This window comes from Diplotaxodon limnothrissa, linkage group LG3 (genome assembly GCF_057381915.1).
Source record: "Diplotaxodon limnothrissa isolate DT_005_m linkage group LG3, D_limnothrissa_male_GT1.1, whole genome shotgun sequence".
NCBI classification, from domain to species: domain Eukaryota; kingdom Metazoa; phylum Chordata; class Actinopteri; order Cichliformes; family Cichlidae; genus Diplotaxodon; species Diplotaxodon limnothrissa.
Window position 1 is genome coordinate 28684981 of NC_140598.1, and position 25996 is coordinate 28710976.

The 25996-nt window shown below is 39.9% G+C and overlaps 1 protein-coding gene across 1 annotated transcript; it reads right to left on the bottom strand.

Annotated features, from left to right (window-relative positions):
• Positions 1 to 12446: 12446 nt before the first annotated feature.
• LOC146635235 (outer mitochondrial transmembrane helix translocase-like) lies at positions 12447 to 25511 on the bottom strand. The gene is made up of 11 exons (XM_085350060.1): positions 25410 to 25511; positions 21342 to 21440; positions 21063 to 21183; positions 17307 to 17507; positions 16107 to 16213; positions 15214 to 15303; positions 14784 to 14834; positions 13202 to 13326; positions 12792 to 12890; positions 12599 to 12679; positions 12447 to 12456 (listed from the first exon to the last, which is right to left on the bottom strand). Exons 1-11 carry the CDS (start codon positions 25509 to 25511, stop codon positions 12447 to 12449), a joined length of 1086 nt encoding a protein of 361 aa, XP_085206186.1.
• Positions 25512 to 25996: the final 485 nt, after the last annotated feature.

A 25996-nucleotide genomic window follows, 5' to 3' on the forward strand; every position in this document is an offset into this window, starting at 1 on the left:
GAGGTTGATCGCGCAGAGAATCGCTGAGCTTATGTGAGTACGTGTGTAAAAGCATTTCAGTTCTGCTGAGCCAAATAAGACAGGTCAGGGTGAAGAAGTGACAGCCAAATAAAAGCTTACCACAAAACGGAGAAGTTATGACAAATCAGACTATAAGGCAAAAAGAAAGTGCAGCTTTATGGTTTCATGGACAAAATAATTTCTGTGGCTGCAATATGACGAGCTAAATAACCAGGGCTGCACATAAGTGGTCCGCAGGTGCGCATTCGCTGTCAAAATAAAAAACACGCACAAGGGTTAGGGTTAAATTTAAAAACTGTACTTTTGAGTTAAAATATATATTTATAATTTTAATAAATGACAAATTAAAAATCCATGAACATTTTTTTTGTATCGAAAAAATATCGAACCGTGACACCAAAGTATCGAACCGAACCGAACCGTGAATTTTGTGTATCGTTGCACCCCTAATATATATATATATACATATATATATACATATATATATATATATATATATATACATATATATACATATATATATATATATATACATATATATATATATATATATATATATATATATATATATATATATACATATATATATATATATATATATATACATATATATATACATATATATATATATATATATATACATATATATATATATATATATATACATATATATATATATATATATATATACATATATATACACATATATATACATATATATATATATATATATATACATATATATACACATATATATACATATATATATATATATATACATATATATATATATATATATATATATATATATATACATATATATATATATATATATATATACATATATATATATATATATATATACATATATATATATATATATATATACATATATATATATATATATATATATACATATATATATATATATATATATACATATATATATACATATATATATATATATATATGTATATATGTATATATATATATATATATATATGTATATATATATATATATATATATATATATATATATATATATCCGGGCCATCAACACCTACGCCCTGCCCGTGATCAGGTACCCTGCTGGGGTAATAGGCTGGCCAAAGGAGGAGATAGAAGCCACTGACATCAAGACAAGAAAGCTCCTTACCATGCATGGAGGGTTTCACCCCAAGTCCAGCACCCTGAGACTGTACGCTAAGCGGAAGGAAGGGGGCCGGGGACTGGTGAGTGTCAGCACCACAGTCCAGGATGAGACAAGAATACATTGGGAAGATGGCCCCAACTGACCGAGTGCTCAGTGAATACCTCAGGCAGCAGAAACCCAAGAAAGAGGAGGGAGACGAGGAACCATCATGGAAGGACAGGCCCCTGCACGGTATGTACCACCGGCAGATAGAGGAGGTGGCTGATATCCAGAAATCCTACCAGTGGCTGGACAAAGCTGGACTGAAAGACAGCACAGAGGCACTAATCATGGCAGCACAAGAACAAGCTCTGAGCACAAGATCCATAGAGGCTGGGGTCTATCACACCAGGCAAGACCCCAGGTGCAGGCTGTGTAAAGATGCCCCAGAGACAATCCAGCACATAACAGCAGGGTGCAAGATGCTAGCAGGCAAGGCATACATGGAACGCCATAACCAGGTGGCCGGCATAGTGTACAGGAACATCTGTGCCGAGTATAACCTGGAAGTCCCGAGGTCAAAATGGGAGATGCCCCCAAGGGTGGTGAAGAATGACCGAGCTAAGATCCTGTGGGACTTCCAGATACAGACGGACAAAATGGTGGTGGCTAACCAACCGGACATAGTGGTGGTAGACAAACAGAAGAAGACGGCCGTAGTGATCGATGTAGCGGTTCCGAATGACAGCAATATCAGGAAGAAGGAACACAAGAAGCTGGAGAAATACCAAGGGCTCAGAGAAGAGCTTGAGAGGATGTGGAGGGTGAAGGTAACGGTGGTCCCCGTGGTAATCGGAGCACTAGGTGCGGTGACTCCCAAGCTAGGCGAGTGGCTCCAGCAGATCCCGGGAATAACATCGGAGATCTCTGTCCAGAAGAGCGCAGTCCTGGGAACAGCTAAGATACTGCGCAGGACCCTCAAGCTCCCAGGCCTCTGGTAGAGGACCCGAGCTTGAAGGATAAACCGCCCGCAGGGGCGTGCTGGGTGTTTTATATACATATATCTGTGACACCTGCACTGTTAGTCATGAATTACAAATGTTTGTATTCTTTGTTTTTTAATATTTCTGACCACATCAGAAATATTAAAAAACAAAGAATACAAAGATTAAATATACCCAACAAAGTTTTGACTCTTTAATGCTCCTCTTTATCCTAAAATCAGCACTTACATTCATCATGACATTTGGAAAATACTTACATCTCTTCACCCAGATTTTGTTATGTTACATTTTTCATTCATCCATTCTGTTTCAGTCATCTGAGGGAGTGGGTATGGATGGACCTCATCTGAGCTACCAAAGGGCCCTGGGCAGGTCTTTTGCAGAGCTAACACAGAGACAGACGACCATTCACACACAGAGATTCTACTTACAGAGCAGACACAGCACAGATGTTTCCTTCATCGTCCTTCTCACTCATTTGAGCTTTTTTTCATTTCTGTCACTGACACCAAGTAAAGCCCGCCCTCTTCCTCTGAGCACCAGCTTTCTATTGGTTCAAACACTGTGGTTTAACTTTTGTCTTTCTCTAAAGAAGTGAACTAAATCAAATTATTCAAATTATTCAAATACTCAATACTCAATAAGTAACCTGAAGGTAGATAGGCACAGTATTTTTCCCTAAACACTGTGGCTTAAAGCTGTCACGCAAACACACAAGACCAGGAAATCATGAGAGTGAAGAGCTAAAAACATGTTTAAGAAATTAGCGTTTTAAAATAATCTGATTATGTCTCATATCTGTGAACGTTAAAGTCCAACATTGTGTATATATGACCACTAGAGGGAGATGTTGGACTTTAAAGTAAAGACTAACATGGATATAAGCAGCTCATCAATGAGGTTTCATTAATTTGTAGTAATAATAATATTAAATGAATTTTTAATGAAATTGCTGTATTTTATTTGTGAATACAGATTACCTTCATTTGTATATGTGACTGTAGGTGTCTTATTTGTGTATAAGTCAACATGGAGAGAAACAAACTGTGTTCCTCCAGGCTGTAAAACCTTGAAACTGATGAAGGTAAAAACAAAAACCTTGATTTAGTTTAGTTTAATCTTTAAACCTTTACAGCCACAGAAAACAAACGATTAAAGACTGAATTCAAGAAAAAAAAACATTCACTACTGCTGTTTGCAAAACTTTATTAGCAATAACCAAAGTTACAGAGACAATAAATTAATAATATCTGACCTGGACTTGAAATCTTTATACTGCGGTAACAGACTGAAGCGTCTCCTTCATGGAAGGAAAAGTTCAAAGCTTCACAGATCAGAGAGGAAACCTCTGACTCTGCAGCTACATGGAAATAATTACCTTCACTTTGGTTTCATAACACTGTCCATCATAACATTTATTCAGCTGTAGCTGACCAGTGAGTCCTGAACAATGTCAGGCAGATTATTGATCGTCTATAATCGACAGTAATTCGTCTTTTCTTCATCACACACAGTGTTTGTGTTGTCAGTCGGTTCAGTATGTGTGACAGTAATTATACTGTAACAGCTGATCTCTACATGAGGATTAATTTGTGTTTCAAATCTCACAGAAAAAGTTTGATCTTACAGCCAAACCTGAAGTTATTCTGATACTGCAACATACGAGACACTGAACTCATAAATACTGTGTAAAATCAAACTGTGAACAACATGAGATCTTTTGTGTGAAATTAGTTCACTCTGAAATATTTGTGTGGAGAAACACAAAAAAGCATCTCTAAATTTTGTTTGATGTGTTTTGTTTGATAATAGGAACTCCCAGATGTTCATCATATAAGTGAGGAAGAAATATAAAGAACTTTTCAAAGATTTGCTTTGAACTTTTACACTGAGATGAACAGCTAACCTGGAAAGCTGAATAAATGGAGCCACTGTTTCTAATGTTAGACTGTAATATAGTAAATTGAAGGTGATATAATAGTCTAATGAGGTTTGATAATAATCACAGAAATGCAAAATCAAATTGAAATCTAGACATGTTTGTCATCTGACAGAGTAAAATTGAGCATCCTCTGTTGGTGTTTGTTAGGATAATTATTGATTTTCAAAGAAAACATTGAAAAGAACAGCAGGATTCTCAAATTTGAACAGCAGAAACTGACAGACTGACAATCAGTCCAACAGATACAGCCTCTGTGCGTCCTCCTGCCTCCTTCCTTTTTTTAACAATTCAGTTATAAAACACCTTTCTGATGTTTTCTATAGATCAGAAAAACAACAACAACAACAACAAAATGAAGAAAAACAGCAACTGGAAGACCAACTTTCAGTCCAACAGATCCATCCGTCTTCCCTCCAGCCTCCTTCCCTCCATCCTCCTTCCCTCCATCCTCCTTCCCTCCATCCTCTGTGAGTCCTCCTGTCTGACCTGCAGGTGAGAAACAGGTGTGAGGTGTCAGCTGTCAGGTAGGTGATGAGTGAAGAACAGAACAGAATCCATTTCCTCTTCAAACTGCTGTCAGACATTATCTACTGCACTCTGATCACATCACTCAGACCAGCTGCTTTCTACAAAGTCTCATCAACAACATCTTTAGAAACAAACATCAACAACCAGGAAGCAGCTTCACCTCTGATCACACACACACTCAACTCTGCTCACTCACCTGGAGGATCAACAACAGTCAGTGTGATGCTGAGGGCATTTTTTGTTCCACTCATGAGGACACGACACTCACCAGGAGTGAGCCGGTGTGTACCTGGATGGCCATCCCCGGACACAAAGAACCACCAACGCACCGATGTCTGAGGGTGTCTGCCACTGGCAGGGGTGTATTTACTGTTAAGCTGGGCATAAACTGTGTGATTTTTGGTCCTTTTTGAGGTGATTTTTCAGGTATGCAACCATTTTGGGAGATCGGTCCAAGTTTCGTCCTAATCATGTATCGTGCATTGTGTAGTATGTAGCCATGGCGGAGTTTGGAGTCTGACTGTTTGAGGCTGTGGACAGGTGTCTTTTATACAGATGATGAGTTCAAACAGGTGCCATTCATACAGGTAACGAGTGGGGGACAGAAAAGCTTCTTACAGAAGACGTTACAGGTCTGTGAGAGCCAGAGATTTTCCTTGTTTGAGGTGACCAAATACTTATTTTCCACCCTAATTTACGAATAAATTCTTTACAAATCCTACCATGTGGATTCATGGATTTGTTTTTCACATTCTGTCTCTCACAGTTGAAGTGTACCTCTGGTGCAAATTACTGACCTCTGTCATCATTTTAGGTGGGGGAACTTGCACAATCGGTGGCTGACTAAATACTTTTTTGCCCCACTGTAGCTATGATGATGTTTGCTAGTTCACCTTACATGCATTAATGTAATAACGTGGTTAGCCTACTCTACGTAAATTACACACGAACAACATTAAGCTACTCACGCAGAGAAGAACGGCTGCTGCTGCCATCATCATCCTCATCATTTCTGCTACACTGGCAGGGCTAGGGGCCAGGACTCTCCTCTTCGGGTTTTTGGGGATGTTGCTCCGGGTCCGATAACAGGCACCACACCCGCAGTAGATGTGTTGTTTTGGTAGCTCTCGTGACTTTAATAGCAACGCCATAAACGACACTGGGACAGCTCGATCTTAACGTGGCCGCTCCGTTTATTGCCAAGCTGCAACATACAATACATGGCACAACCGCCAGAGGGTGCTGCCTTAACTATTGGATAAATCCTTACCATAACATCCCCCTTTCTGAGTACGTTATAACCATAATGTTTCCTGTGCTAATCCACATTTATGTCAACACTACATTCATTGCAACTTAACTTGTAGCTGAATATTTCAATGCTGTTACATTAACTTTTATTCTGTAACGGACATTTATTGTTTCCACTTTATAACAATTATTTTATTTAACTGTGTGAACTTATCCAACTATGAAGGTGGGGTAGACTTCCCAATCCTTCCGCTGAGTGAGGGGATTATTCTGCCCCTGGCTGGTCACTCAGGTGCTCGAGAGTACCTACTACCTACTTCAAAGTCTTTAAGGTACCTCGGTGGGTTTCTGTCTCTGGTGGGATATCTTTTTTCAGTAATCCGGTCATTCGGTGGTGTAAGACACTGCTGTGCCTGGTTCGAAACCGGGCTGCTGCTGTCTTCTGGTATGACAGGGATTTGCTGTTCTGTCGGTTCCGTCTTGGTCTCTTTTAGTGTGATGAGATGGCTCCTGTTTCGACGTAGAAGTCCTCTCGGGGTCTTAACAAGGTAAGAACGCGGCGTCGCTGCTCTGCCTGATATAGTTCCATTTGTTTTCATGTCTGTGATCCAGACTTGATCTCCTGGGTGTAATCCTGTGAGGTCTTGTGCTCTGTGTCTGTTATTGAACCATTTCCACTGTTTTTCTCTCTCCTTCCCTTCTTTCTCTCTCAGTTTAGTGATGTTTGTCCAGCCTGGGTTGAGGCAGGATGGAAGTATGGGAACTGTGGTACGAAGTTTCCTCCCCATTAGAAGCTCTGGCGCGATATGCCATGAGAGCAAGATATGGGTCTCCTTCTTTCTGTAGAAGGCTCTTTACCGTTCTCACTGCTCTTTCAGCCTCACCATTGCTCTGAGGGAATCTCGGGCTGGAAGTGGTGTGGGCAACGCCCCACTCTGAAGCAAACTTTTGGAAGTATTCTGAGGAGAATTGTGGACCATTATCGGACCTTAACTCTGTTGGAATGCCGTGGCGTGCGAATATGGACTTTAAGTGGTCAATCACTGCTGCTGATGTGGTAGAGGACAGCTTAGCTATTTCTATGTATCGTGAGAAATAGTCCACTGCAACCAAATACTGGCTGTTACTCCACTCAAAAAGATCAGCACCAACTAACTCCCACGGCCGTGTAGGAAACTCAGTTGGCATGAGTGTTTCTCTGGGTTGCTGTCTCACCTTTGCACACGTCTCACATTCTGCTACCAGCTGTTGTAGTTGAGAGCTCAGTCCTGGCCACCATACCGACTGCTTGGCTCGTTCCCTGGACTTTACAATGCCCTGGTGACCTGTGTGCAGTCGTGTCAAAACATCTTTTTGTAATATCTTTGGAATAACTATACGCATATCTTTTAGGAGAAGGTCATTTTCAACAGTCAGGTCCCCTGCATGCTGGTGGTATGGGAAACATGGACCTGGTATTTTGAGTTTGTCCGGCCAGCCATTCTTGCAGTAGAGTTTGATTTGTTTTAGTGTTTCGTCTTTGTCTTGCTGCTCTCTTATTTGTTGTAGTCTCTCCTCTGTTGCAGGAAGACCTGAAATCACCTGATGTGCATACAGGTTCATTTCGTCTCTTAATGTCTCGTCACAAACAGTTTTTTCTGGTGCTCTGGACAGCACGTCTGCAGTTGCGATGTGTTTGCCTGGGACATGTGAGATGGTGAAAGAGTACCGCATTAATCTCATTCTCAGTCTTTGTACTCGTGGTGGCAGTTCGTCTAAGTTCTTGGAGCCCAAAAGTGGTACTAAAGGCTTGTGATCTGTCTCAACATGGAACTCAATGCCTATAAGAAAATCAGAGAATCGCTCACATGCCCAGGTTATGGCTAACGCTTCCTTCTCTATTTGAGCATACCTTTGTTCTGTGGGGGTTAATGCTCTTGAAGCGAAGGCCACTGGCTTGGTTGCGTCATCCTCTTGTTTCTGAAGTAGCACCGCTCCTAGTCCATAGGAGGATGCATCAGCTGATACTGTCGTTTGTGCTTTGGGGTTGTAGAGTGCTAAGTTCGGTGGTTTACTCAGTTCTGCCTTAATGTTGTCAAACGCTGTTTGTTGAGCCTCACTCCAACACCACATGTTTTTGGTACTGAGTAGTTCTCTCAACGGCTGTGTTTTCTCTGCCAAGTGAGGAAGATACTTGCCCAGATGATTAACCATTCCGAGGAATCGTCTCACTCCACCCACGTCCGTGGGTGCTTCCATGTTGCTGACTGCTTTCACTTTCTCTGGGTTTGCTTTGACTCCTGCAGCATCGATGATCTGTCCAAGGAACTTGATTGATGTCTTTGCAAACTCACATTTCTCGCTTTTCAGTGTCACGCCTGCTTTTGTGAGCCGTTCCAGGACTGCGAACAGTCTCTTGTCGTGCTGGGTTTGTGTGTCAGCATAAACCAGAACGTCATCCATCTGGCAGACGACTCCTTCCAGCCCCTCCAAAAGCTGAGACATTCGTTTTTGGAAGTGTTCGGGGGCCGAAGATATGCCAAAACAAAGTCTATTAAAACAGAACCTTCCGAATGGCGTGATGAAGGTTGTGAGAAGAGCTGACTGTTTGGACAAAGGTATTTGCCAAAACCCTGAATTAGCGTCGAGTTTCGAGAACACTTTCCCGCCCTCTAGTTGACCTAGAGTGTGCTCAACTGATGGCAACATGTGTCTTTCTCTTTTCACTGAGTTATTCAGTTTGGTCAAGTCCACGCACACGCGCACTTCTTCTCTGTTTGGTTTAGGTACTGGAACCATTTCTGCACACCAGTCAGTAGGCTGCTCTACTCTGGAGATTACACCTAGCTCTTCCATACGAGCAAGCTCTCTTTTGACTTTGGGCAACAGGGGAAGCGGGACTCTTCTTGGGGTTGACAGGGTGAATGGTTTAGCGTCTGCTTTAAGCTCAATTTTGTATTCCCCCTCCATTCGGCCTAACCCACTGAATAGTTTTGGAAACTGCTGCTTTACTGCCTCTACCGAAGTGAGTGACACTGCTTCCACTCTGGCCACTAACCCAAGTGCTACACTTGCTATGCGGCTAAGTAACCCTTCCGTCAGGTCTGCTACTACATACACAGGCTGTACTGTAGTTTTGCTCAGAGTGCTCAGGTTAGCAGTAAATGTCCCTCTAACTGCTAGTGGAGACATTCCCGCCCCATACAGTTTCAGATCTGTGGGTTGCAGCTGTGGTTTTTGTGCTAGAGTGTTGTACTCTTTTTTGGGCAAGACGGTTACGTCCGCTCCTGTGTCAATTTTGAGCCAGCAGTCTACATTGTTAACTTTTATTTTAGTCAACCACGCATCCTCTGTTCTATCTGAGGCTACTGTTCCCAGAAATGCTATTTCTCTTTCTTCTCTGTTACCACCCGCTGCACGTATTTCTCCCACTGCCCCAGACCTACATACTCTTGCGTAGTGACCTTTCTCTTTGCACTGATTGCAGAGTACCTCTCTGGCTGGGCACTGGTGTTTGCTGTGAAAGGGTGTCTTTCCACATCGGTTGCATTGGCTTTTCACATTCCTCTCTGTGGTTTGTGGCACAGTCTTTCTTGGTTTAAAGTGTTTTATTTTTGCTTTAACAATGTCCACGTTGCAAAGATTCTCCTGCTTGAAGTTGTTTTTAAGAAGATCCTGCTGCTTCTTAACAAGCTCACTTTGGCGAATCCGTATCACTGCTTTTTCTAATGTGAGCTCCGCATCCATTTGCAGTTGCTCCGAGAGCCTCTTGTCTCTTATTCCGACAACGAGTCTGTCTCTTATCATTTCACTGTGCAGCGCCCCGTAGCCACAATGCTCAGCCAAGGCATATAGGGATGTAATAAACCCGTCTGCAGGCTCTCCTGCTTCTTGCTGCCTTTGGTTGAACTTTGCACGTTCAAAGATAACATTTCTTCTGACTACAAAGTGTGTCTCGAGTTTGTCTTTGAGAGTGTGGTACTCACTCGCCTCCTCTTCGGTCAGGTTCAACGAGGTGATCACGTCTTCAGCTTCATCGCCCATTGTATATATCAGAGTGTTAACCTGGTTTTCGTCCGATTGTAGCTCGAGTCCGGATGCTATCCTGAACCTCTCAAAGCGTCGGATCCATTTCGGCCACTCTTCTGGCTTTGAAAAGTCGAACTTCGGCGGCGGTGATACTTGAAAAGCTGCTGGTGCGGCTGCCATGCTGCTAGTCGCGAGATGCTAGTTAGCGTTTGCTAATTTGTTAGCTTAGCTCTTACTGTGGCTGTTATTGCAACCTTGCAGGGCGAGTTCTCTCCGGTGAGGAAGTTTCCGTGTTCCGTTATATTCTTCTTCTCTCCCGAGCACTTCTGACACCATGTTTTGGTAGCTCTCGTGACTTTAATAGCAACGCCATAAACGACACTGGGACAGCTCGATCTTAACGTGGCCGCTCCGTTTATTGCCAAGCTGCAACATACAATACATGGCACAACCGCCAGAGGGTGCTGCCTTAACTATTGGATAAATCCTTACCATAACAGATGTTAGGTCTCACAGCAAGCTATCAAATACGGCGCATTTCTCTGCTTTTAAAAAAAAACGCTATGCGTCTCCAGGTGTTTAATCGGATTCTTGGTGTTACCTCCTTTGACAGTATCACAGTATCAGCTTAAAGCACTTGTTGCAGGCTGCTGAGTTTGCATATTTTGCTGTGAAGTACAGCCAGATTTTTGACCGCTTCGCCTTGGTCATTTTTAATCTGTAGCTCTGCTCTTAAAGAACGTACGTACCTGGACCCGCCTACTTTCACAGGGTGGGAAACCAGAAATACCGATTGTTTCTCTTTCTCTTCTCACTTTGTGTGAAGTTTATGTTAAACATATGTTACACACAGGTGTGTTAACAATATATTAAAGAGTACAATATTTCTTATTTCTTTTCATTTTTTTTATTTTCGTTTGTTTGCTGTTTTTCTGAGTCCACGGACTAAAATCATTACAAGTATATTTAGTGCATATTTAATCACACAAAATCAGCAGTGCAAATGCTCACAAATCGTTCACGCAAAGTTCAACATCCATTCATTGTCACAGAGCAGCATTAGTGACTTTAATGACATTAATGACTTTACTTCATCACGATGGTTCAAACAATAACTTAGTGCTAACATATAAACAACAGTTATAATTTTGAGCAGCAGTGAACAGAAAAGTCTAAGTTTAGGATTTTTGTAAGTGTTATTTCTTCCTATTTATTTTGCAGGGTGGGATTGTTCAGTACACATTTGTTTGCATTGTTTAATTCATGTTTGCTTTAGTTCACAGGGAGCTTTAACGATCACTCTAATTACATGAGCATCAGGGTATATCATGGCATAACAATAAAACAACTGTTTTCATTTCATTGTGGAGATGTTGGACATTTATCATGTATCAGCTGGTCAACATCAAATATCAGCTTGGTGACTCAACTCAACTCAGTTTGCCTTAACTAAGTATGAGCATGTTCACCTAAAAGTGTTGGCAATGGCAACATCTGATTCACAGTTCCATTGGTCAGTGCACCAAAAACTGAGTAGATGATTTTACATATGGACTACTACAAAGCCATGAAAGCTTCACACACATGAGTCAGGATGCAAGTAAAAGCTGCTGCAGACAAATCAGTGAGAGAGAAAAAACTGCACTCTAGTTTAGTGTTAAAAAATGCTCACAGACAGCTGCATGCTTGAGCTAAATAGGCTATAGTAGCTCTGTTTCCCTTCCTCTGATGTGTTCTCATGCAGTTCCTGCTCTGAAAATTAAAAACGTCCGTGTCTCTGTGTAACTGCTTAAAAGTGATCATCGATTTAATTCAGCTTCTCCATTTTCCATTTAGCTGTTGTACACAGGGTTTAGCACATTAATCGTTTGTATAGGTTTACCCTATATTTTTAACAATGTCTCATAATAAGATGACAGATTTTCAAGCAGGTGAAGTGCCTCTATGCACTTGATTAGTTTAGTTATTTGCATCATGTACTTCATCTCATATGTCATGTTACTACCATCAAGTCTGCATCAAGCTACCATAAGCTTGATGCAGACTACTTTTAGCAATTATCCACCTCACCTCATAACCGACTTCACCTGAACTCAACCAACTTTGACTGATTCCTTCGCTACCCTTTTTATTGTCAGCAAGCAATCATTCATGAATATGCAATTACAAATACACGTGGCATTCTTAAGCAGCATATCTGAACAACAACTACAGTGTCCGTATCCTGTGAGTGTAGGTGCATGTGTGTGTGTTTCCAGCCATACTATACATAGACATATGACCTCTCAATGAACTTAAACTGTATGCAGAGAAGCAGAAGTAAACGTCTTGCTAAACTATAAAAACAAGAACTTGAAATGGGTCATTTAAAGGTGTGAAGTCTTACAGTTTGAGATAACGAACAAGACAGTCTGGTTTCTACAGCTATAATGGAAATTATAACGTCCAGGCTGCTTCCACTCATCTCATGGTACACAAGTGTACACAGACTCTTATCAGACCTAATAAGGATAAGATATTTTATCAGCACACAAATGATTATATATCTAAGCATAAATGATTATATGTTTCTAAGCACAAAAGACAATTCCAACACTTATTGTGTGCAATTGATGTACATATTTTTTTTCAAGTTAATTCAGCAGATTATTTTTTTCAGTGTGCCTAAAAATTAAATAAATAATTACTATGATTAGAAATATGATTATGTACAACATCAGCATGCCATATCTTCCCGCAGTGTTGGACTGGAGGTCATCCTGATTAATCTGACGAATAGGGTCATCTGAAAAACTGAGAGAGAAATCAAACATTCAGCAAAGATTAGCAAATGGCAACAAAAATTTGGTATAAATGATGTATATGCTTTGAAATATTATGTAGGTAAAAAATTATTATATCCAACATTGTGCTGTGGCCACCAGGAATCTTGGACTTCTTCATCTTTCTTGTAGCGTTCTGGAGGTCATCCTGACTAATTGGACGGATGCGGTCAATTGAAAGGCTGAGAGAAAGAAATCAGCAAACAGCAAGTGAACTTCTGAACTCAAATACCAAATCTACATCACTCAGTTCAATCATAAAAACTGCCTCCTCACTGGGAAAGTAACAGGTGTGTCAGAGTCACAAGAAAAAGAAAAAAACATTTCAACTAACTGGCAAGTGTGTGCGTGATTTGTCCTAATGAACAAGTCAACTAATATCATCAGCTCTGAATGTTTATTTTATTAATAATTGATAATACCTATGTGCATTTTAAAATATGAAACGTCCTGTCACTTCACCCACTCTAACTTGGAAATACCAAACACCTACGTGTCAGAATCCATGATTTCTCGGACACACAGCAGTGCTGCCTCACGACAAATCTCTTTGAGGTCACTTCCTGAGAACCCCTCAGTTTCCCCAGCGATGTGGCTGAAGTTGATCAGTGGATCCACCTACAAATGAGGAATCAATCAACTTCCAAAAATCTGATCAAGCAGTGTGAGCTTGAATTGATTGTCAGAAGAGTGTGACAAAGTGAATTTTACATGACAGCTCCTGTCCTATATTTGAAATAGCTCTGCATAAGTGTAGCAGAAGAATCGGAAGAACTAGTTTAATTTCATTTCCCTCCACCACTGAACTTACACCATCATTTTCTTTTCCTTAATTACTATTATTTCTCTTTCCCTGTTCTTCTCCTTTTTCATAGATGTCATTTTTCCTTCCTTCGTTATATTCCTCTCCTTTTCCTAGCTTCTTTTTCCAGTATTCTCTCCTTTTTCCTTATCCTCCCTGCTACCCTGTTTTAGTCCTTTTCTTTAGTCTCTTCTCCCTTTCATTATTTCTTTTTCCAATATTTCCCTCTGTATCCCTTTATTTTTCCATTGTTGCTTCCTTAATGCGTCCTTGTTTTCTTCAATTCCCCCTTTCTTTTCCTCCCTTGTATCCCTATAATACCTGATTTTCCATTTCTTGACCCCTTTTCATTTTCCCCTCAATGCCTTATTATTATTTTTTTCAATTCAATTCAATTTATTTATACAGTGCCAATTCACAACAACAGGGAGGAGGAAAACACGATGAAACACATGCTGTGGAACAGAGCCAGAAACTAATAACAAGTATGATTCAATGCAGAGAGGTCCACGCATAGTGAGTGAAAAAGGTGATTGAAGAAGAAACACTCAATGCATCATGGGGATCCCTGGCAGCCTACGTCTATTGCAGCATAACTAAGGGAGGATTCAAGGTCAACTGGTCCAGCCCTAACTATATGCTTTAGCAAAAAGGAAACTTTTAGACCTAATCTTAAAAGTAGTAGTAGTGTCTCTGTGTCATCTGCATAGCAGATAGGCATATGCTATGCCTTCTGATGATACTGCCTAAGGGAAGCATGTATAATGTAAACAGAATTGGTCCTAGCACTGAACCCTGAGGAACTCCATAATTAACCTCAGTGTGTGAAGAGGACTCTCTATTTACATGAAAAAAATTGGAGTCTATTAGATAGATATGATACAAACCACTGCAGCGCAGTACCTGTAATACCTACAGCATGTTCTAATACCGAATTTCCCAGAGGAACCCACCCGAGGGATTAATAAAGTTTTATCTTATCTTAATTGCTTTAATAGGATATTATGGTCAACAGTATCGAATGCTGCACTAAGGTCTAGCAGGACAAGCACAGAGATGAGTCCACTGTCAAAAGCCATAAGAAGATCATTTGTAACCTTCACTAAAGCTGTTTCTTTTTCTTCACTCTTACTTCACTCTTTACTGTTTTCTTCAACTTCCTGTGCTAACTGTATTAAAAGAGCAGAAGAAGAACCATGTTGGTAAAATAATGTAAGATCATAAGGATTAATATCTCAGTCACATGACTTTTTCCCTTCTGCTGTGAACCTACCTTCTCATTTTCCAGGATCAGTCTGAGTATCTGCTTGCGCTGCTCAAAGTTCTGCACGAAAAAAAAAACACACTGTCAGACAATTTCTGTTGCTGTCATTTTAATGATATATCATTAGACAAGCACAAAAGTTCTTGGGAAAAAAATGTAGCAATGCTTTTCTTTGGGTTTGATGTCTTCTCTACCTTATCACTTCTAATGTGGTGATATTATCTGAGTGGTGACAGCTGCCATTCAGGAGAATACTTGAGAGTCCTGTGCTTTAACAGCAGGCAAAAATAGAAATGACTGTGTGATGATGTTGCCATGCCAGGCAAAGCGATCAATTCAGAGGGTACACTGCTGTGTCAGTTTCCATGTTTGTTTGTTTTTCTTTCTTTCTTTCTTTTGTTTTTAAAAAACAGTCAGACTTATTTTGAAAAGGACATACAGGCAGCTTGATGTGGATCTTGGTGGGCATCCTCCTCAAGATGGCAGGGTCTATGTCCTCAGGACGATTGGTGGCTCCCATAATGATCACCTGACAAAGTAAACTTTTAATCAGATTTACATACAGACCGAAACTGCGAAGAAACATTTTATTGATCATCTGATCGTTTATGTTCAGGATTCACATATATTGCATAGATTATGGAGAGAAATTGGGTTCAAAAGGGTTGCAAATAGGGGTGGTTTTAAAAATAAAATCCCAATTCTAATCGATTTTAGGTCTTTAGGGTCTTTCTGTGTGGAGTCAGTTGACATCTGGGATAGGCTCCAAAGCCCCCCGCAACCCTGAAAAAGATAAGTGGAAGCAAATAGATGGATGGATAATTGATTTTAATTTGAATAATCCAATACTGATTCATTAAATCCTAAAATAAATTTTTAAATATAAATGTATTTTAGCAGAATCTCAGCTTAAAGCTCACAAAACTATTTTAACAACCTCCAAACTGTTAAAAGAGCAAACGATTAAAGAGCAGGTAAATGGATTGATTCTCTAAAAAGATGTAAACATAAAACACAAATCATTTACTCGTACACGCCGTTGGCATGAAAGCAAACATCTTATTCTGAAACTGCAAAAAGTTGATGCAAATTTAACTGAACTAGGAGCAAAAATGGCTAAAAACTACAGTTTTGTTTTATGGCCTATGGAAGTGAGTCCTCAAACGTTACACAGAAATTTCTGTAAACATTTGTGAATCAATTTATGATTGTGGATCACCCTGTATGCATTTGCAACCCTTTTGAGACAAATTCCCCTCCATAATACGTCCACAGCTCAGTGAATCTCTTGAGACTCCATATTGAACCTAAACATTTCAGACGTGTGCATACCTGGCACTGGTGGTCTGTTTCGAGTCCATCCCACAAACTCATAAACTGAGCCTTCATCATAGCTGTGACTTCATGATCTCTGCTGGATCGACTCCTCAGAAAGGAATCTGTTCATACACACAGTTTTATCATCTCAGTTATGATTTCATTGTTTGAAAATGTTTTGCCTCTTTTTTTGCTTCTATGGTATTTGTCAAAATGTATACAGTTAAGACCAAATATTAAAATACATTCACGTCTCTCTTTGAACCGTTTGTGCAGACCAAATTCACTGAAAGCAGAATCAGTTTCTTTATATGTTTAATTTATGTTTAAGAAAATTCTAAATTTTAAGGTAGTACATGGAAAATATCGCCACTAAATGTTAGCAGGTTGTAGTCAAGTGAATTTTGTTTTCTTTCCCTTCCCAATTAAATTGTATAATCCTACAGTGTCATGGTCCTGGCTCATTTGAACCAGTGTTTTGTGTTTTTGTATTTTCGTGTTATTTTGTGTTATAGTTTATGGTTAAGTTTCTTTAGTTAGTCTTGAGTTAATTCCTATATTGCCAAGGTTTTTCTGTTTAGCTCCTTCATTATATATTATTTATTTATTTGTCTTTGCCCTCTGTGCCGCTCTCCATCTCTGTCTGTCTTTATATATGTTGTGTGAGTCTCTAGGAGCAACTTGTGTTCCATTCTATGTTTCCCCAGCCAGTCCAGTCTCCTCTCACTCGTGTCCCATCGCTCCCTCTCGTCTGCCTCTCCTCTCCATCATGTTCCTCTATTTCCTGTTTTATTGTGAAGGCCCTATGTCCCTGTAGCTGTGTCCCAAAACCTAGGCCGCATCCTCCTGAGGCCGCATTTGAAGGCTGATTACTTCACAGCCAGCGATGAAGCCTGTCCCAATTCAAAGGCCACTCCAAATCCAGCCAACAAATACATCCTTCATTTCCCTGGATTTGAAGGATGGGTTATTTTCGTTTCAGCTAATAAAGCTGTATATAATAAAGCTGTTTTGAGTTAACATCCTGCCTACGGGCCTGCATTTGGATCCTTTCCTTCCTGCACTACACAGTCGATTCATGACATAAAGTGGGCATTGTAAGCAAAGCACACAGTTTAACAAAAAACAAAAACTATTTTTCAAACTTAATTTGTCAAAATGATTTCCACTTTAACAGAGAGAGATAAACTGTATGTGTGTGTGTGTCTTTCTCACCTATCTCGTCGATGAAGATGATTGTTGGGCCCAGTTTGGAGGCCAGTGAGAACACAGCAGCAGTCAGTTTCTGGGACTCTCCGTACCATTTATCTGTCAGCGTGCTCGGCTTCAAGTTGATGAAAGCAAAGCCCGCCTCTTTTGCTGTCGCCTTGGCAATGAGTGTTTTACCACATCCTGGGGGTCCATACAGCAGCACACCTGTTGTGAAGACAATGGGAATATACACTGGTTAAAATATTGTTTGTCACTTCTTCCCATTTTTCATTTTTTATTATTTCTGATTTTTCTTTCCTTCTTCCTTCCTTAACATTTTCCCTGCACTACTTCCTTCTTTTTTCCCCCCTTAAATCTTAAATATTATTCAGAGTCAGTTGCTAAAGACCCCAAAGAAATATGATTGGCTACCCCTATTTATTTTAAAGCTTACTTTATTTTATATTATTTTGCTGATTGTTAAAAAGCAAACTACTACAATAAAAATACAAAACATCCCTTTTCCCATAATAAATCAGTAATGACTGGGCAGATGAGGCACATGAGCTTGAAATTATATATTTTTATGAGTTTTCTATACTGATTTTACTTCTGGTTAAATTTTCTAAATACACGTGTACCTTACTCTTTCTACTAAACTTCTTTTTGACCCCTTCCTAGCGTCCTTCTTTTCCCTCTGTTTCCAACCTTTCTTTCTTCAATTCAATTCAATTAAATTTTATTTATATAGCGCCAAATCACAACAAAAGTCACCTGAAGGCGCTTTATATTGTACAGTAGATACAGAGAAAAGCCCAACAATCATATGACCCCCTATGAGCAGCACTTTGGCAACAGTGGGAAGGAAAAACTCCCTTTTAACAGGAAGAAACCTCCGGCAGAACCATGCTCAGGGAGGGGCGGGGCCATCTGCTGCGACCGGTTGGGGTGAGAGAAGGAAGACAGGATAAAGACATGCTGTGGAAGAGAGACAGAGGTTAATAACAGATATGATTCAGTGCAGAGAGGTCTATTAACACATAGTGAGTGAGAAAGGTGACTGGAAAGGAAAAACTCAATGCATCATGGGAATCTGGGAATCCCCCAGCAGCCTACGTCTATTGGAGCATAACTAAGGGAGGATTCAGGATCACCTGGTCCAGCCCTAACTATATGCTTTAGCAAAAAGGAAAGTTTTAAGCCTAATCTTAAAAGTAGAGATAGTGTCTGTCTCCCGAATCCAAACTGGAAGCTGGTTCCACAGAAGAGGGGCCTGAAAACTGAAGGCTCTGCCTCCCATTCTACTTTTAAATACTCTAGGAACAACAAGTAGGCCTGCAGAGCGAGAGCGAAGTGCTCTAATAGGGTCCGATCTGAACCGTGAGATTTCTGATCCGTTGCACCACTATAGACCATGCAACAAAGTTTTCCAGCTGTGGGAAAGAGTGTGCACTGCAAGATCCATTTTCATTAACCGCTTCAATTAAATGCGGCCAATGAGGTATGCAATTTGTTGGTAGAAAAATAAGATGTCTGTTTGTGACAAAACTGTCGAGTTTATGTTAGTCACGTGTAATATGTTGACATTTTGTAAAGGTCAAATTGTGAATGTTTTTATGTTGTTGAATAATAAAATTTATTGTTCATGCTCTATGAGAACAATTTACTGTGGAAATTGACTATTTTATGTTGTTTGTACAGTTTTCACAGCATCGTTGGTGGGACCTTTGTGCAATAAAATCAGTGCAGTGAAAATCAAGAACGCCTTGTGTCCGTTTTTCAACTTGGAGGGATAATATTCTTTTAACTCTGTATTCTGGCACTCCTGCTGCCCTCTTCTTGTTAGACCTGTCAGCAGCCTTTGACACGGTTGACCATGATATCCTGCTATTAATTATATGCTGGGCTAAAAGGGTCTGCTCTCCAGTGGTTTTTGTCCTATTTATCAGGAAGGCGTTTTTATGTCAACATAGGCCCCATAGCTCCAAAATAGCCCCTCTTAATTATGGTGTACGTCTAGGCTCGATTTTGGGTCCTGCCTTGTTTGTGCTGTATATGTTGCCACTGGGGTCTATTTTCTCATAGTACAACCTTTCATTCCACTGTTTTGCAGATGGCTTGCAGATCTATCTACCTTTAAAAGCAGGGACAGACCAACTTCACCTACTATTACGTTGCCTTGATGACATCAAACAATGGATGTCTTTAAAATTTTTAATATTAAATGAAAACAAAACAGAAGTTGTCATTTTTGGTAACTTCATTATTAATAATCACATTGATTATGTGGGCCTATTTTCCTCCTATTGTAAGACAAATGTAAAAAACCTCACCTTGATGGTTCCTTCAAACTGTGTAGGCAGGTGAGCGCAGTAGTCCAATCCAGCTTTTTTCATCTAAGACAACTAGCCAAGACAACTTCCTTCCTTCCGTAAAAACCTTCCAGCTAATGTCTTTGAACGTGTTATTCATCTCTTTATTGCTTGAATACTGGGCTACTGCAATTCTTTGTACTTTGGTCTGGACCAGGCCTCTATTTATCGTCTCTAGCTGGTCCAAAATGCAGCTGCTCGTCTGCTAACTGGCATTAAACGGAAGGAGCATATAACCCCAGTTTTATAGTTCTATACTGGCTCCCTGTTTCTTACAGGATATCAATTTAAACTTTTTCTTTTTGTTTTTAAGGCACTTAACAGCCAAAACCCCTTCTTACCTGTCTGAGCTTCTATTTATTTATGCTCCAGAGAAAACCATGAGATCCAGTTCAAAACTAATGTTATCCATTCCACGGAGTCTCATGTTAACATTATTTATTTATTTTATTTATTATTTATTCTGACCTTTCTCTGTGGCAGGTCCTAGACTTTGGAATAGTCTTCCCTTATATATTAGATCTGCACAAACACTTGATCTCTTTAAATCGTTACTGAAGACACATTTTTATGGTCTGGTTTTTAACACACTTTGACCCAAGCATTTTGGTTTTAACAGTCTTAGTTATTGTTTTAGTTGTTTTTATTGACTTATTGTATTTATTTGTTTTACTGGCATTTTACATTGTTAAGCACTTTGTGCCACACGGACTGTTGGAAATGTGCTATATAAATAAACTTGACTCCTAAATATCATGTTTAACCTGAGTAGCGTAATACCGCGGGGGGTCTGAAAATAATGTGCCGGGAGTTCGCTGTTCTCGTCGGTTCTAGTGAGCCTTGACCACCCAGTCAGCTGTCGCTTTTCTACTCTGTCTGAGCACTGAAAACGCTTTATTTATACAACAAATTCATTCACCCATTCGCCCCCATTTACACTCCGATGGATGCATCGGAGAGCAACAGTATCTTGCCCAAGGCAAGACTGGAACAGATTGAACACCAACCTTCTGGTTAGTGGCTGACCTGCCATACCACCTGAGCTACAGCCACCCCAGTCCAGTCTGTCACCACCCTCTTATGTCCACCCTTGGAAAGAACATGTCTGCTACATCTTCAGAACAAAAGTAAACTTATAATCTGGATCTTGGAACTAAAGTAAAAGAGTGCAGATGACAATATAATCAAAATGGAAATTACAGCAAACAACAAATGTTTATTGTTTATATCTAGTACAGACGTAATGCAATGATTAAAAGCTGTGTATCCTATGTAGATTTTGATTAAAGTTTCTGTGGGTGCCCTGATTAAGGCAATTTTGTATCCCATCTAAGACCCATTAGAATCAGGCAAAGGCTGATGCTGATAGGAATCCTGAACAACAACAAAAAAGTGAATGATTGCTGACCTTTGGGCGGCTGCAGCAGCCCGGATTCCCTGAACAGATGTCTGTTCTGAACGGGGAAGATAATTTTCTCCTTTAGCTCGTTGATCACCTCCTCCAGACCTGCAATATCCCTCCATGTGATCTGCACACAGGAAGAAATCTGGATGAATATTGCCTGCTAGCACTGATGGAGGAAAAAAAAACCACTTCCTGTTTGTGCCAGTACTGGTTACTGTCAGTTCTCTGTTGTTTATATGTACAGCTTCAGTTTAAACAACACACAGCGTAAAGTGAGATTACCTGCATGGCCTGCAGGTCAACCCGGTGAGCGTCAATGCGCTGTTCATATGCAGAGAGTTTAACATTTTTAGCTTTATTCTGACCTGTCCTCGTCGTTTCCTGAAAGACGCAAAACCAGAAACAAATCAAAGACTCAGCCTGTGCTCTATCTCAGCATCATACTGTCCTCATCAGCAGGAGACTTTTTTTAAATAAAACATACAGGATGAAATGTGTATGTGTAGGTTCTCAGTCATCTGGGTCATGGCAATCTAAGGAGCTTGGAAAGAAAAGTAGCTGGTTTCCCAGTTGCTTTACTTTCAATCTCCTTAGGATACAGGATGAAAGTTAAAATACACCAAAAAACGGATCATGACGGACCAGTACAGTGTCCACATCACTACAGTCATAGCATCAATTCGACAGACTCTCAGTGCAGGACTCACAAAGTCCCCGTGAATTTTTGTACCCACTCTTCCTTAACCTCTGATGCTTTCATCAAGGTGAAAGAAAAGAGGTTTGGAAAAGGTGATAGGAGAGATTTCTGGAACCTAAATAGTTTTGGCGACATCCTGTTAAAAATGTTCATCCTACTGTAAAACCTTCCTAGCAGATCTGATTATGAGCAACTTCAATCCATTCTTTTTAGATATTTGTGCTCAGACTGAGTGATTCAGAGTGGTGCTGACATGAACTGTGTTTATGATTGTCTTCTTTATTGTTTGCACAAAAGCTTGTTCTGTGTAGTTATTTATGGAACGCCAGGACTGCCATAATGAATTAATTAAATACACCATTAAATAATTAATTAAATGTGGCAATAATTAATTTAAATTGGAATTAATTAATTAAATAAATAGTTATGACACATGTAATTAATTAATTATTGACACATTTAATTAATTATTTATGTATTTCACATTTTAATTAATTATTGACACATTTAATTAATTATTGACACATTTAATTAATTATTTAATGATATATTTATTTATTTCATTTTGGTATTCCTGACGCCTGGCTCTCATCTTGAAATAATTTTATCTGTCAGCCTCACCCATCAAACTCAGGGGGCGGGGTTAACGCTGATCGAGTCAAAACCATTGCTTTGGCCTGGTGGCCATTGTTTCTAGCACACAACAACCGGCATGTGGAAGCTAACAGAACTGAGCTTTGAAAAACCCTGTTTGTGTGTCACCAAATACCGTTTTAATATTTTTTTAGCCGAGAATGTAGTGGTTTAATCTTCATGTGTCTGGTCGGTTTGTCAAGATACAGCCTCTTTGCAAAAGTGTTTCGATGATTTCGGAGATGTCTGCCCAGTCTCACGGCAAAGCGTGGGATAGACCCGCTCGCCTCGTAAGCAATCCCACCGACAAAGCGCAGGCCCCGGTACACAGCTGTAGTAACCCCCGCTGACTTCTTTTACTGAGGTTATATTTATCAGTGTTTTATTTCCTGATGTTCTTATGTGTCCTACGTGTTTCAGTCGCCAATTCTGAATTATAACTAACATTAAAAACATGTTTAAGGAGGAGAGAGAGCAAATAAATCTGTTTAACATCTGATCTTTGGGTTTTTGTTCAGTAATCAGCGTGACCTGTGTATAAACGCATAAAAGAGATAACGTTGGTGTTTCCGTCATGTAGTAACTGCTGGCTTTAACTGTACAAAGGTTGTTCCACACTATGAAACACATACAGACTTCATGATGTTCGGCTAATATTTTTATTGTGAATATTAATCATGCTGACCTCGCTCTGTACACCACGCAGCGAGGTCAGCATATCCACGATATCCTCAGCTCCATGAGTTAACACAAAGTTTCCCAGCTGACTATCTAACTGCCAACTATTCCAGAGACGTGAAAATATACAGCATAAAGAAAAGTGTAAGAGACTCAGCAGCAGATTAGAATAACAGTTATAGATTTAATAAATCACCAAATGAATCCAAGAAACGAGCAAACCTGTTCCGACAATTTGAGTTTGTATTCCCTCAGCTGCAGACTCGCTGCTGTTTAAATGTTTGAAAAGGAAGATTAGATATAAAAAACGTCAAACATAGACTCAGTCTGCCTTCACATTTGATATGAGGCCAGCACGTATAGTGGCCTCAGCAGGCTATTACTGAAATACACGTGCTATATCATAAACTATGATATAAACAGGGAGGTCCTATTAACATGTTTAGTTTTAAAGGACACCTTCCTGCCTTTAGTCTCATTCATGAGCAGTATTAGTTTTCTTCTAACATCCAGAAGTCTGCACAATGTGTTTCATAGTTTGTAACAAGCCTTTGACAGGTAAACATAACATGACCGAAAAAGCAAAAAAAAAAAAAAAAAAAAAAAGAGAGAGAGAGAGAGAGTGTTGACATAAGAAGAGAAAATTCTCTCAATTATGGAGACAGGCAAATGGTTCATTTATGTTTGATGTGTGTTTATTCCTCCCTAAATATCGTCGGTGAAGTTCGCCATGCACGTCAGATTTTCCTGCGCATTTTTATACCTCTGCCAACAGAGAGAGAAAAAAAATCACATTCTAACAGACAGCTGGTGCTTAGAATACAGTTGAATAACTATTAAAAAACAGATGATATTTAGATGATAGTTCAGTCTAACACATGTGCCAGTGAACCATTAAACGTCTGTGAAACTATGCAGTTATGAAACGTAACTTTAACCTCAGCCAAACCGATTTGCTCAGTTGTAAATAAAACAGCGAAGTAAACGTGACCCGACAGACAGAACCTGAGTGAATGAAGTCCAGCGTTTAACCACTGAGAGCTAAAACTCAGCTGAGGTTTCAAAGCTGTGTGCCGGTGATTGGACATCAGCCGCTGATAAAGCTGTTCGCCTATAAAGTGCTCTGTAAGGAAACGAGCTCCAGCAGCTCTGCGCTCGGGGAAAACACTATATTTACTTATCTTGTGCAGAAAAATGCGCTGACATTGCGTTATATCGAGCACCGGCTGCCCAGTTAAACTGTGACTATCACCAGGTAACTAGGCGTGTTTCTTGAATTAGCAGCAGGTGTTAAACAGCTGACAGATGAGGAGGAGGATGCGTGCAGGTAAACTGAGGGTCTGTTGAGCTGATCGCTGGTTTCGTGAGAAAAATGTCAGCTCGTTCTTTATGTTACAGAAGCACAGAGACACAAGACCAGGCGGAAAGAGACGATCGTTCGGTGAAAATGAGAATCTGCGAATGCAACATGTGGAACACGGAGAGTGGAATATGTAAACAAACCGGTTAACGTAACCCCCTGGGTGCACTCTGCATGCTAATTGTTAGCAGAGCTAGTGAAATCTCTGAAAACATCTGAGCACTTTTGCAAGCATGTTCTATGTTGACAACCTGACCAGACACACGTCGCGACATTCGCGGCTAAAACACTGTTAAAAGTGTAGCTGGTGACAGAAAAACGGGGTATTTTAAAACTACACCACCACCATTGCTGCCTGTGATTTGATCTGCATTCTGGGATACCTGGCTGCCCCAAGTCTACACAAGCAATCGATTATCTAGGATCGACCTGTTTTGACTTACTTTGCACGGCAACCAATCAAATGTTAGAGAAGCTGCATGGGCAGCGTTAACCCCGCCCCCTGAGTTTGATGGGTGAGGCTGACAGATAAAATTATTTCATGACGAGAGCCAGGCGCCAGGACTGCCAAAATGAAATAAATAAATATATCATTAAATAATTAATTAAATGTGTCAATAATTAATTAATTACACGTGTCATAACTATTTATTTAATTAATTAATTCCAATTTTAATTAATTATTGCCACATTTAATTAATTATTTAATGGTGTATTTAATTAATTCATTATGGCAGTCCTGGCGTTCCATAGTTATTACTCAAGATGTTTTTAAAGTATAATTCTAAAAATGTCATTATCTTTACAAATCAAAAGAAAGGCATTAAATATTAAATATTCACTGAAATGATCAGTTAATACCTGCACATCAGCAAATCTGTATTTAAACATGAAAAAGAATCAGAAATCATTTGCATTAAGGTGAGACACAAAAATGTCTGAAGACAAAACCTGTTGCAGTAAATCTTGGTTACCCTCTCACCTGCCTGTGAGGGTTCTCCCACTGCTTCATGATATATGAGCATATGAGATGGCTTAGGCCTAAGCCCACATAAAGAACGATGTCTCCACGGTTTGGTGCCATTGTCACTTCAAAGATTCTGAGACAAAAACAGGTTTACACAGATATTAATGTAAAAAATGCTATCAGGAAGGTGAATACAAACGGCAGGAATGAGACAGCTCACCACCTGACCTTCACTTTCTCACTCACTGCTTGTTATTACTGTGTGGAAAACAAATACTTTATGAAGGACAGAAGTCTAAAAAATGCCCATTCATCTAGAGTTTACAAAGTTCAGGAAGAAACTGAGAGAAATTTTTTTGAGATCAGCAGTTTACATGGATGACTCAAAACTGTGGGCACTGTAGCGGCAACCTTCGGTCCTTCTGCAGGACGTAAAGTTTCTGACTCGTGCTCTTGTTAAGTCGCTTGGATGCCTTCCGGTAGCAAAAACGAGGCGAAGGAAAAAAGGGGCAAAACATTTATTTTCCATACAAATCGAAAGGTACAAAACAAATGCCTCGGGTGGGAGCTCCGTTTACATTCCCTTTATGTTACAACAAAAA

Excerpts from the sequence above, each read along its gene's own strand:
- LOC146635235 (XM_085350060.1), bottom strand. The coding sequence starts at position 25,511 with ATGGCACCAAACCGTGGAGACATCGTTCTTTATGTGGGCTTAGGCCTA. Across the intron at positions 17,508-21,062 it reads GCTGCTGCAGCCGCCCAAAG|GTGTGCTGCTGTATGGACCC; the intron begins GTCAGCAATCAT and ends TCTTCACAACAG. Across the intron at positions 15,304-16,106 it reads AAACAGACCACCAGTGCCAG|GTGATCATTATGGGAGCCAC; the intron begins GTATGCACACGT and ends TTACTTTGTCAG.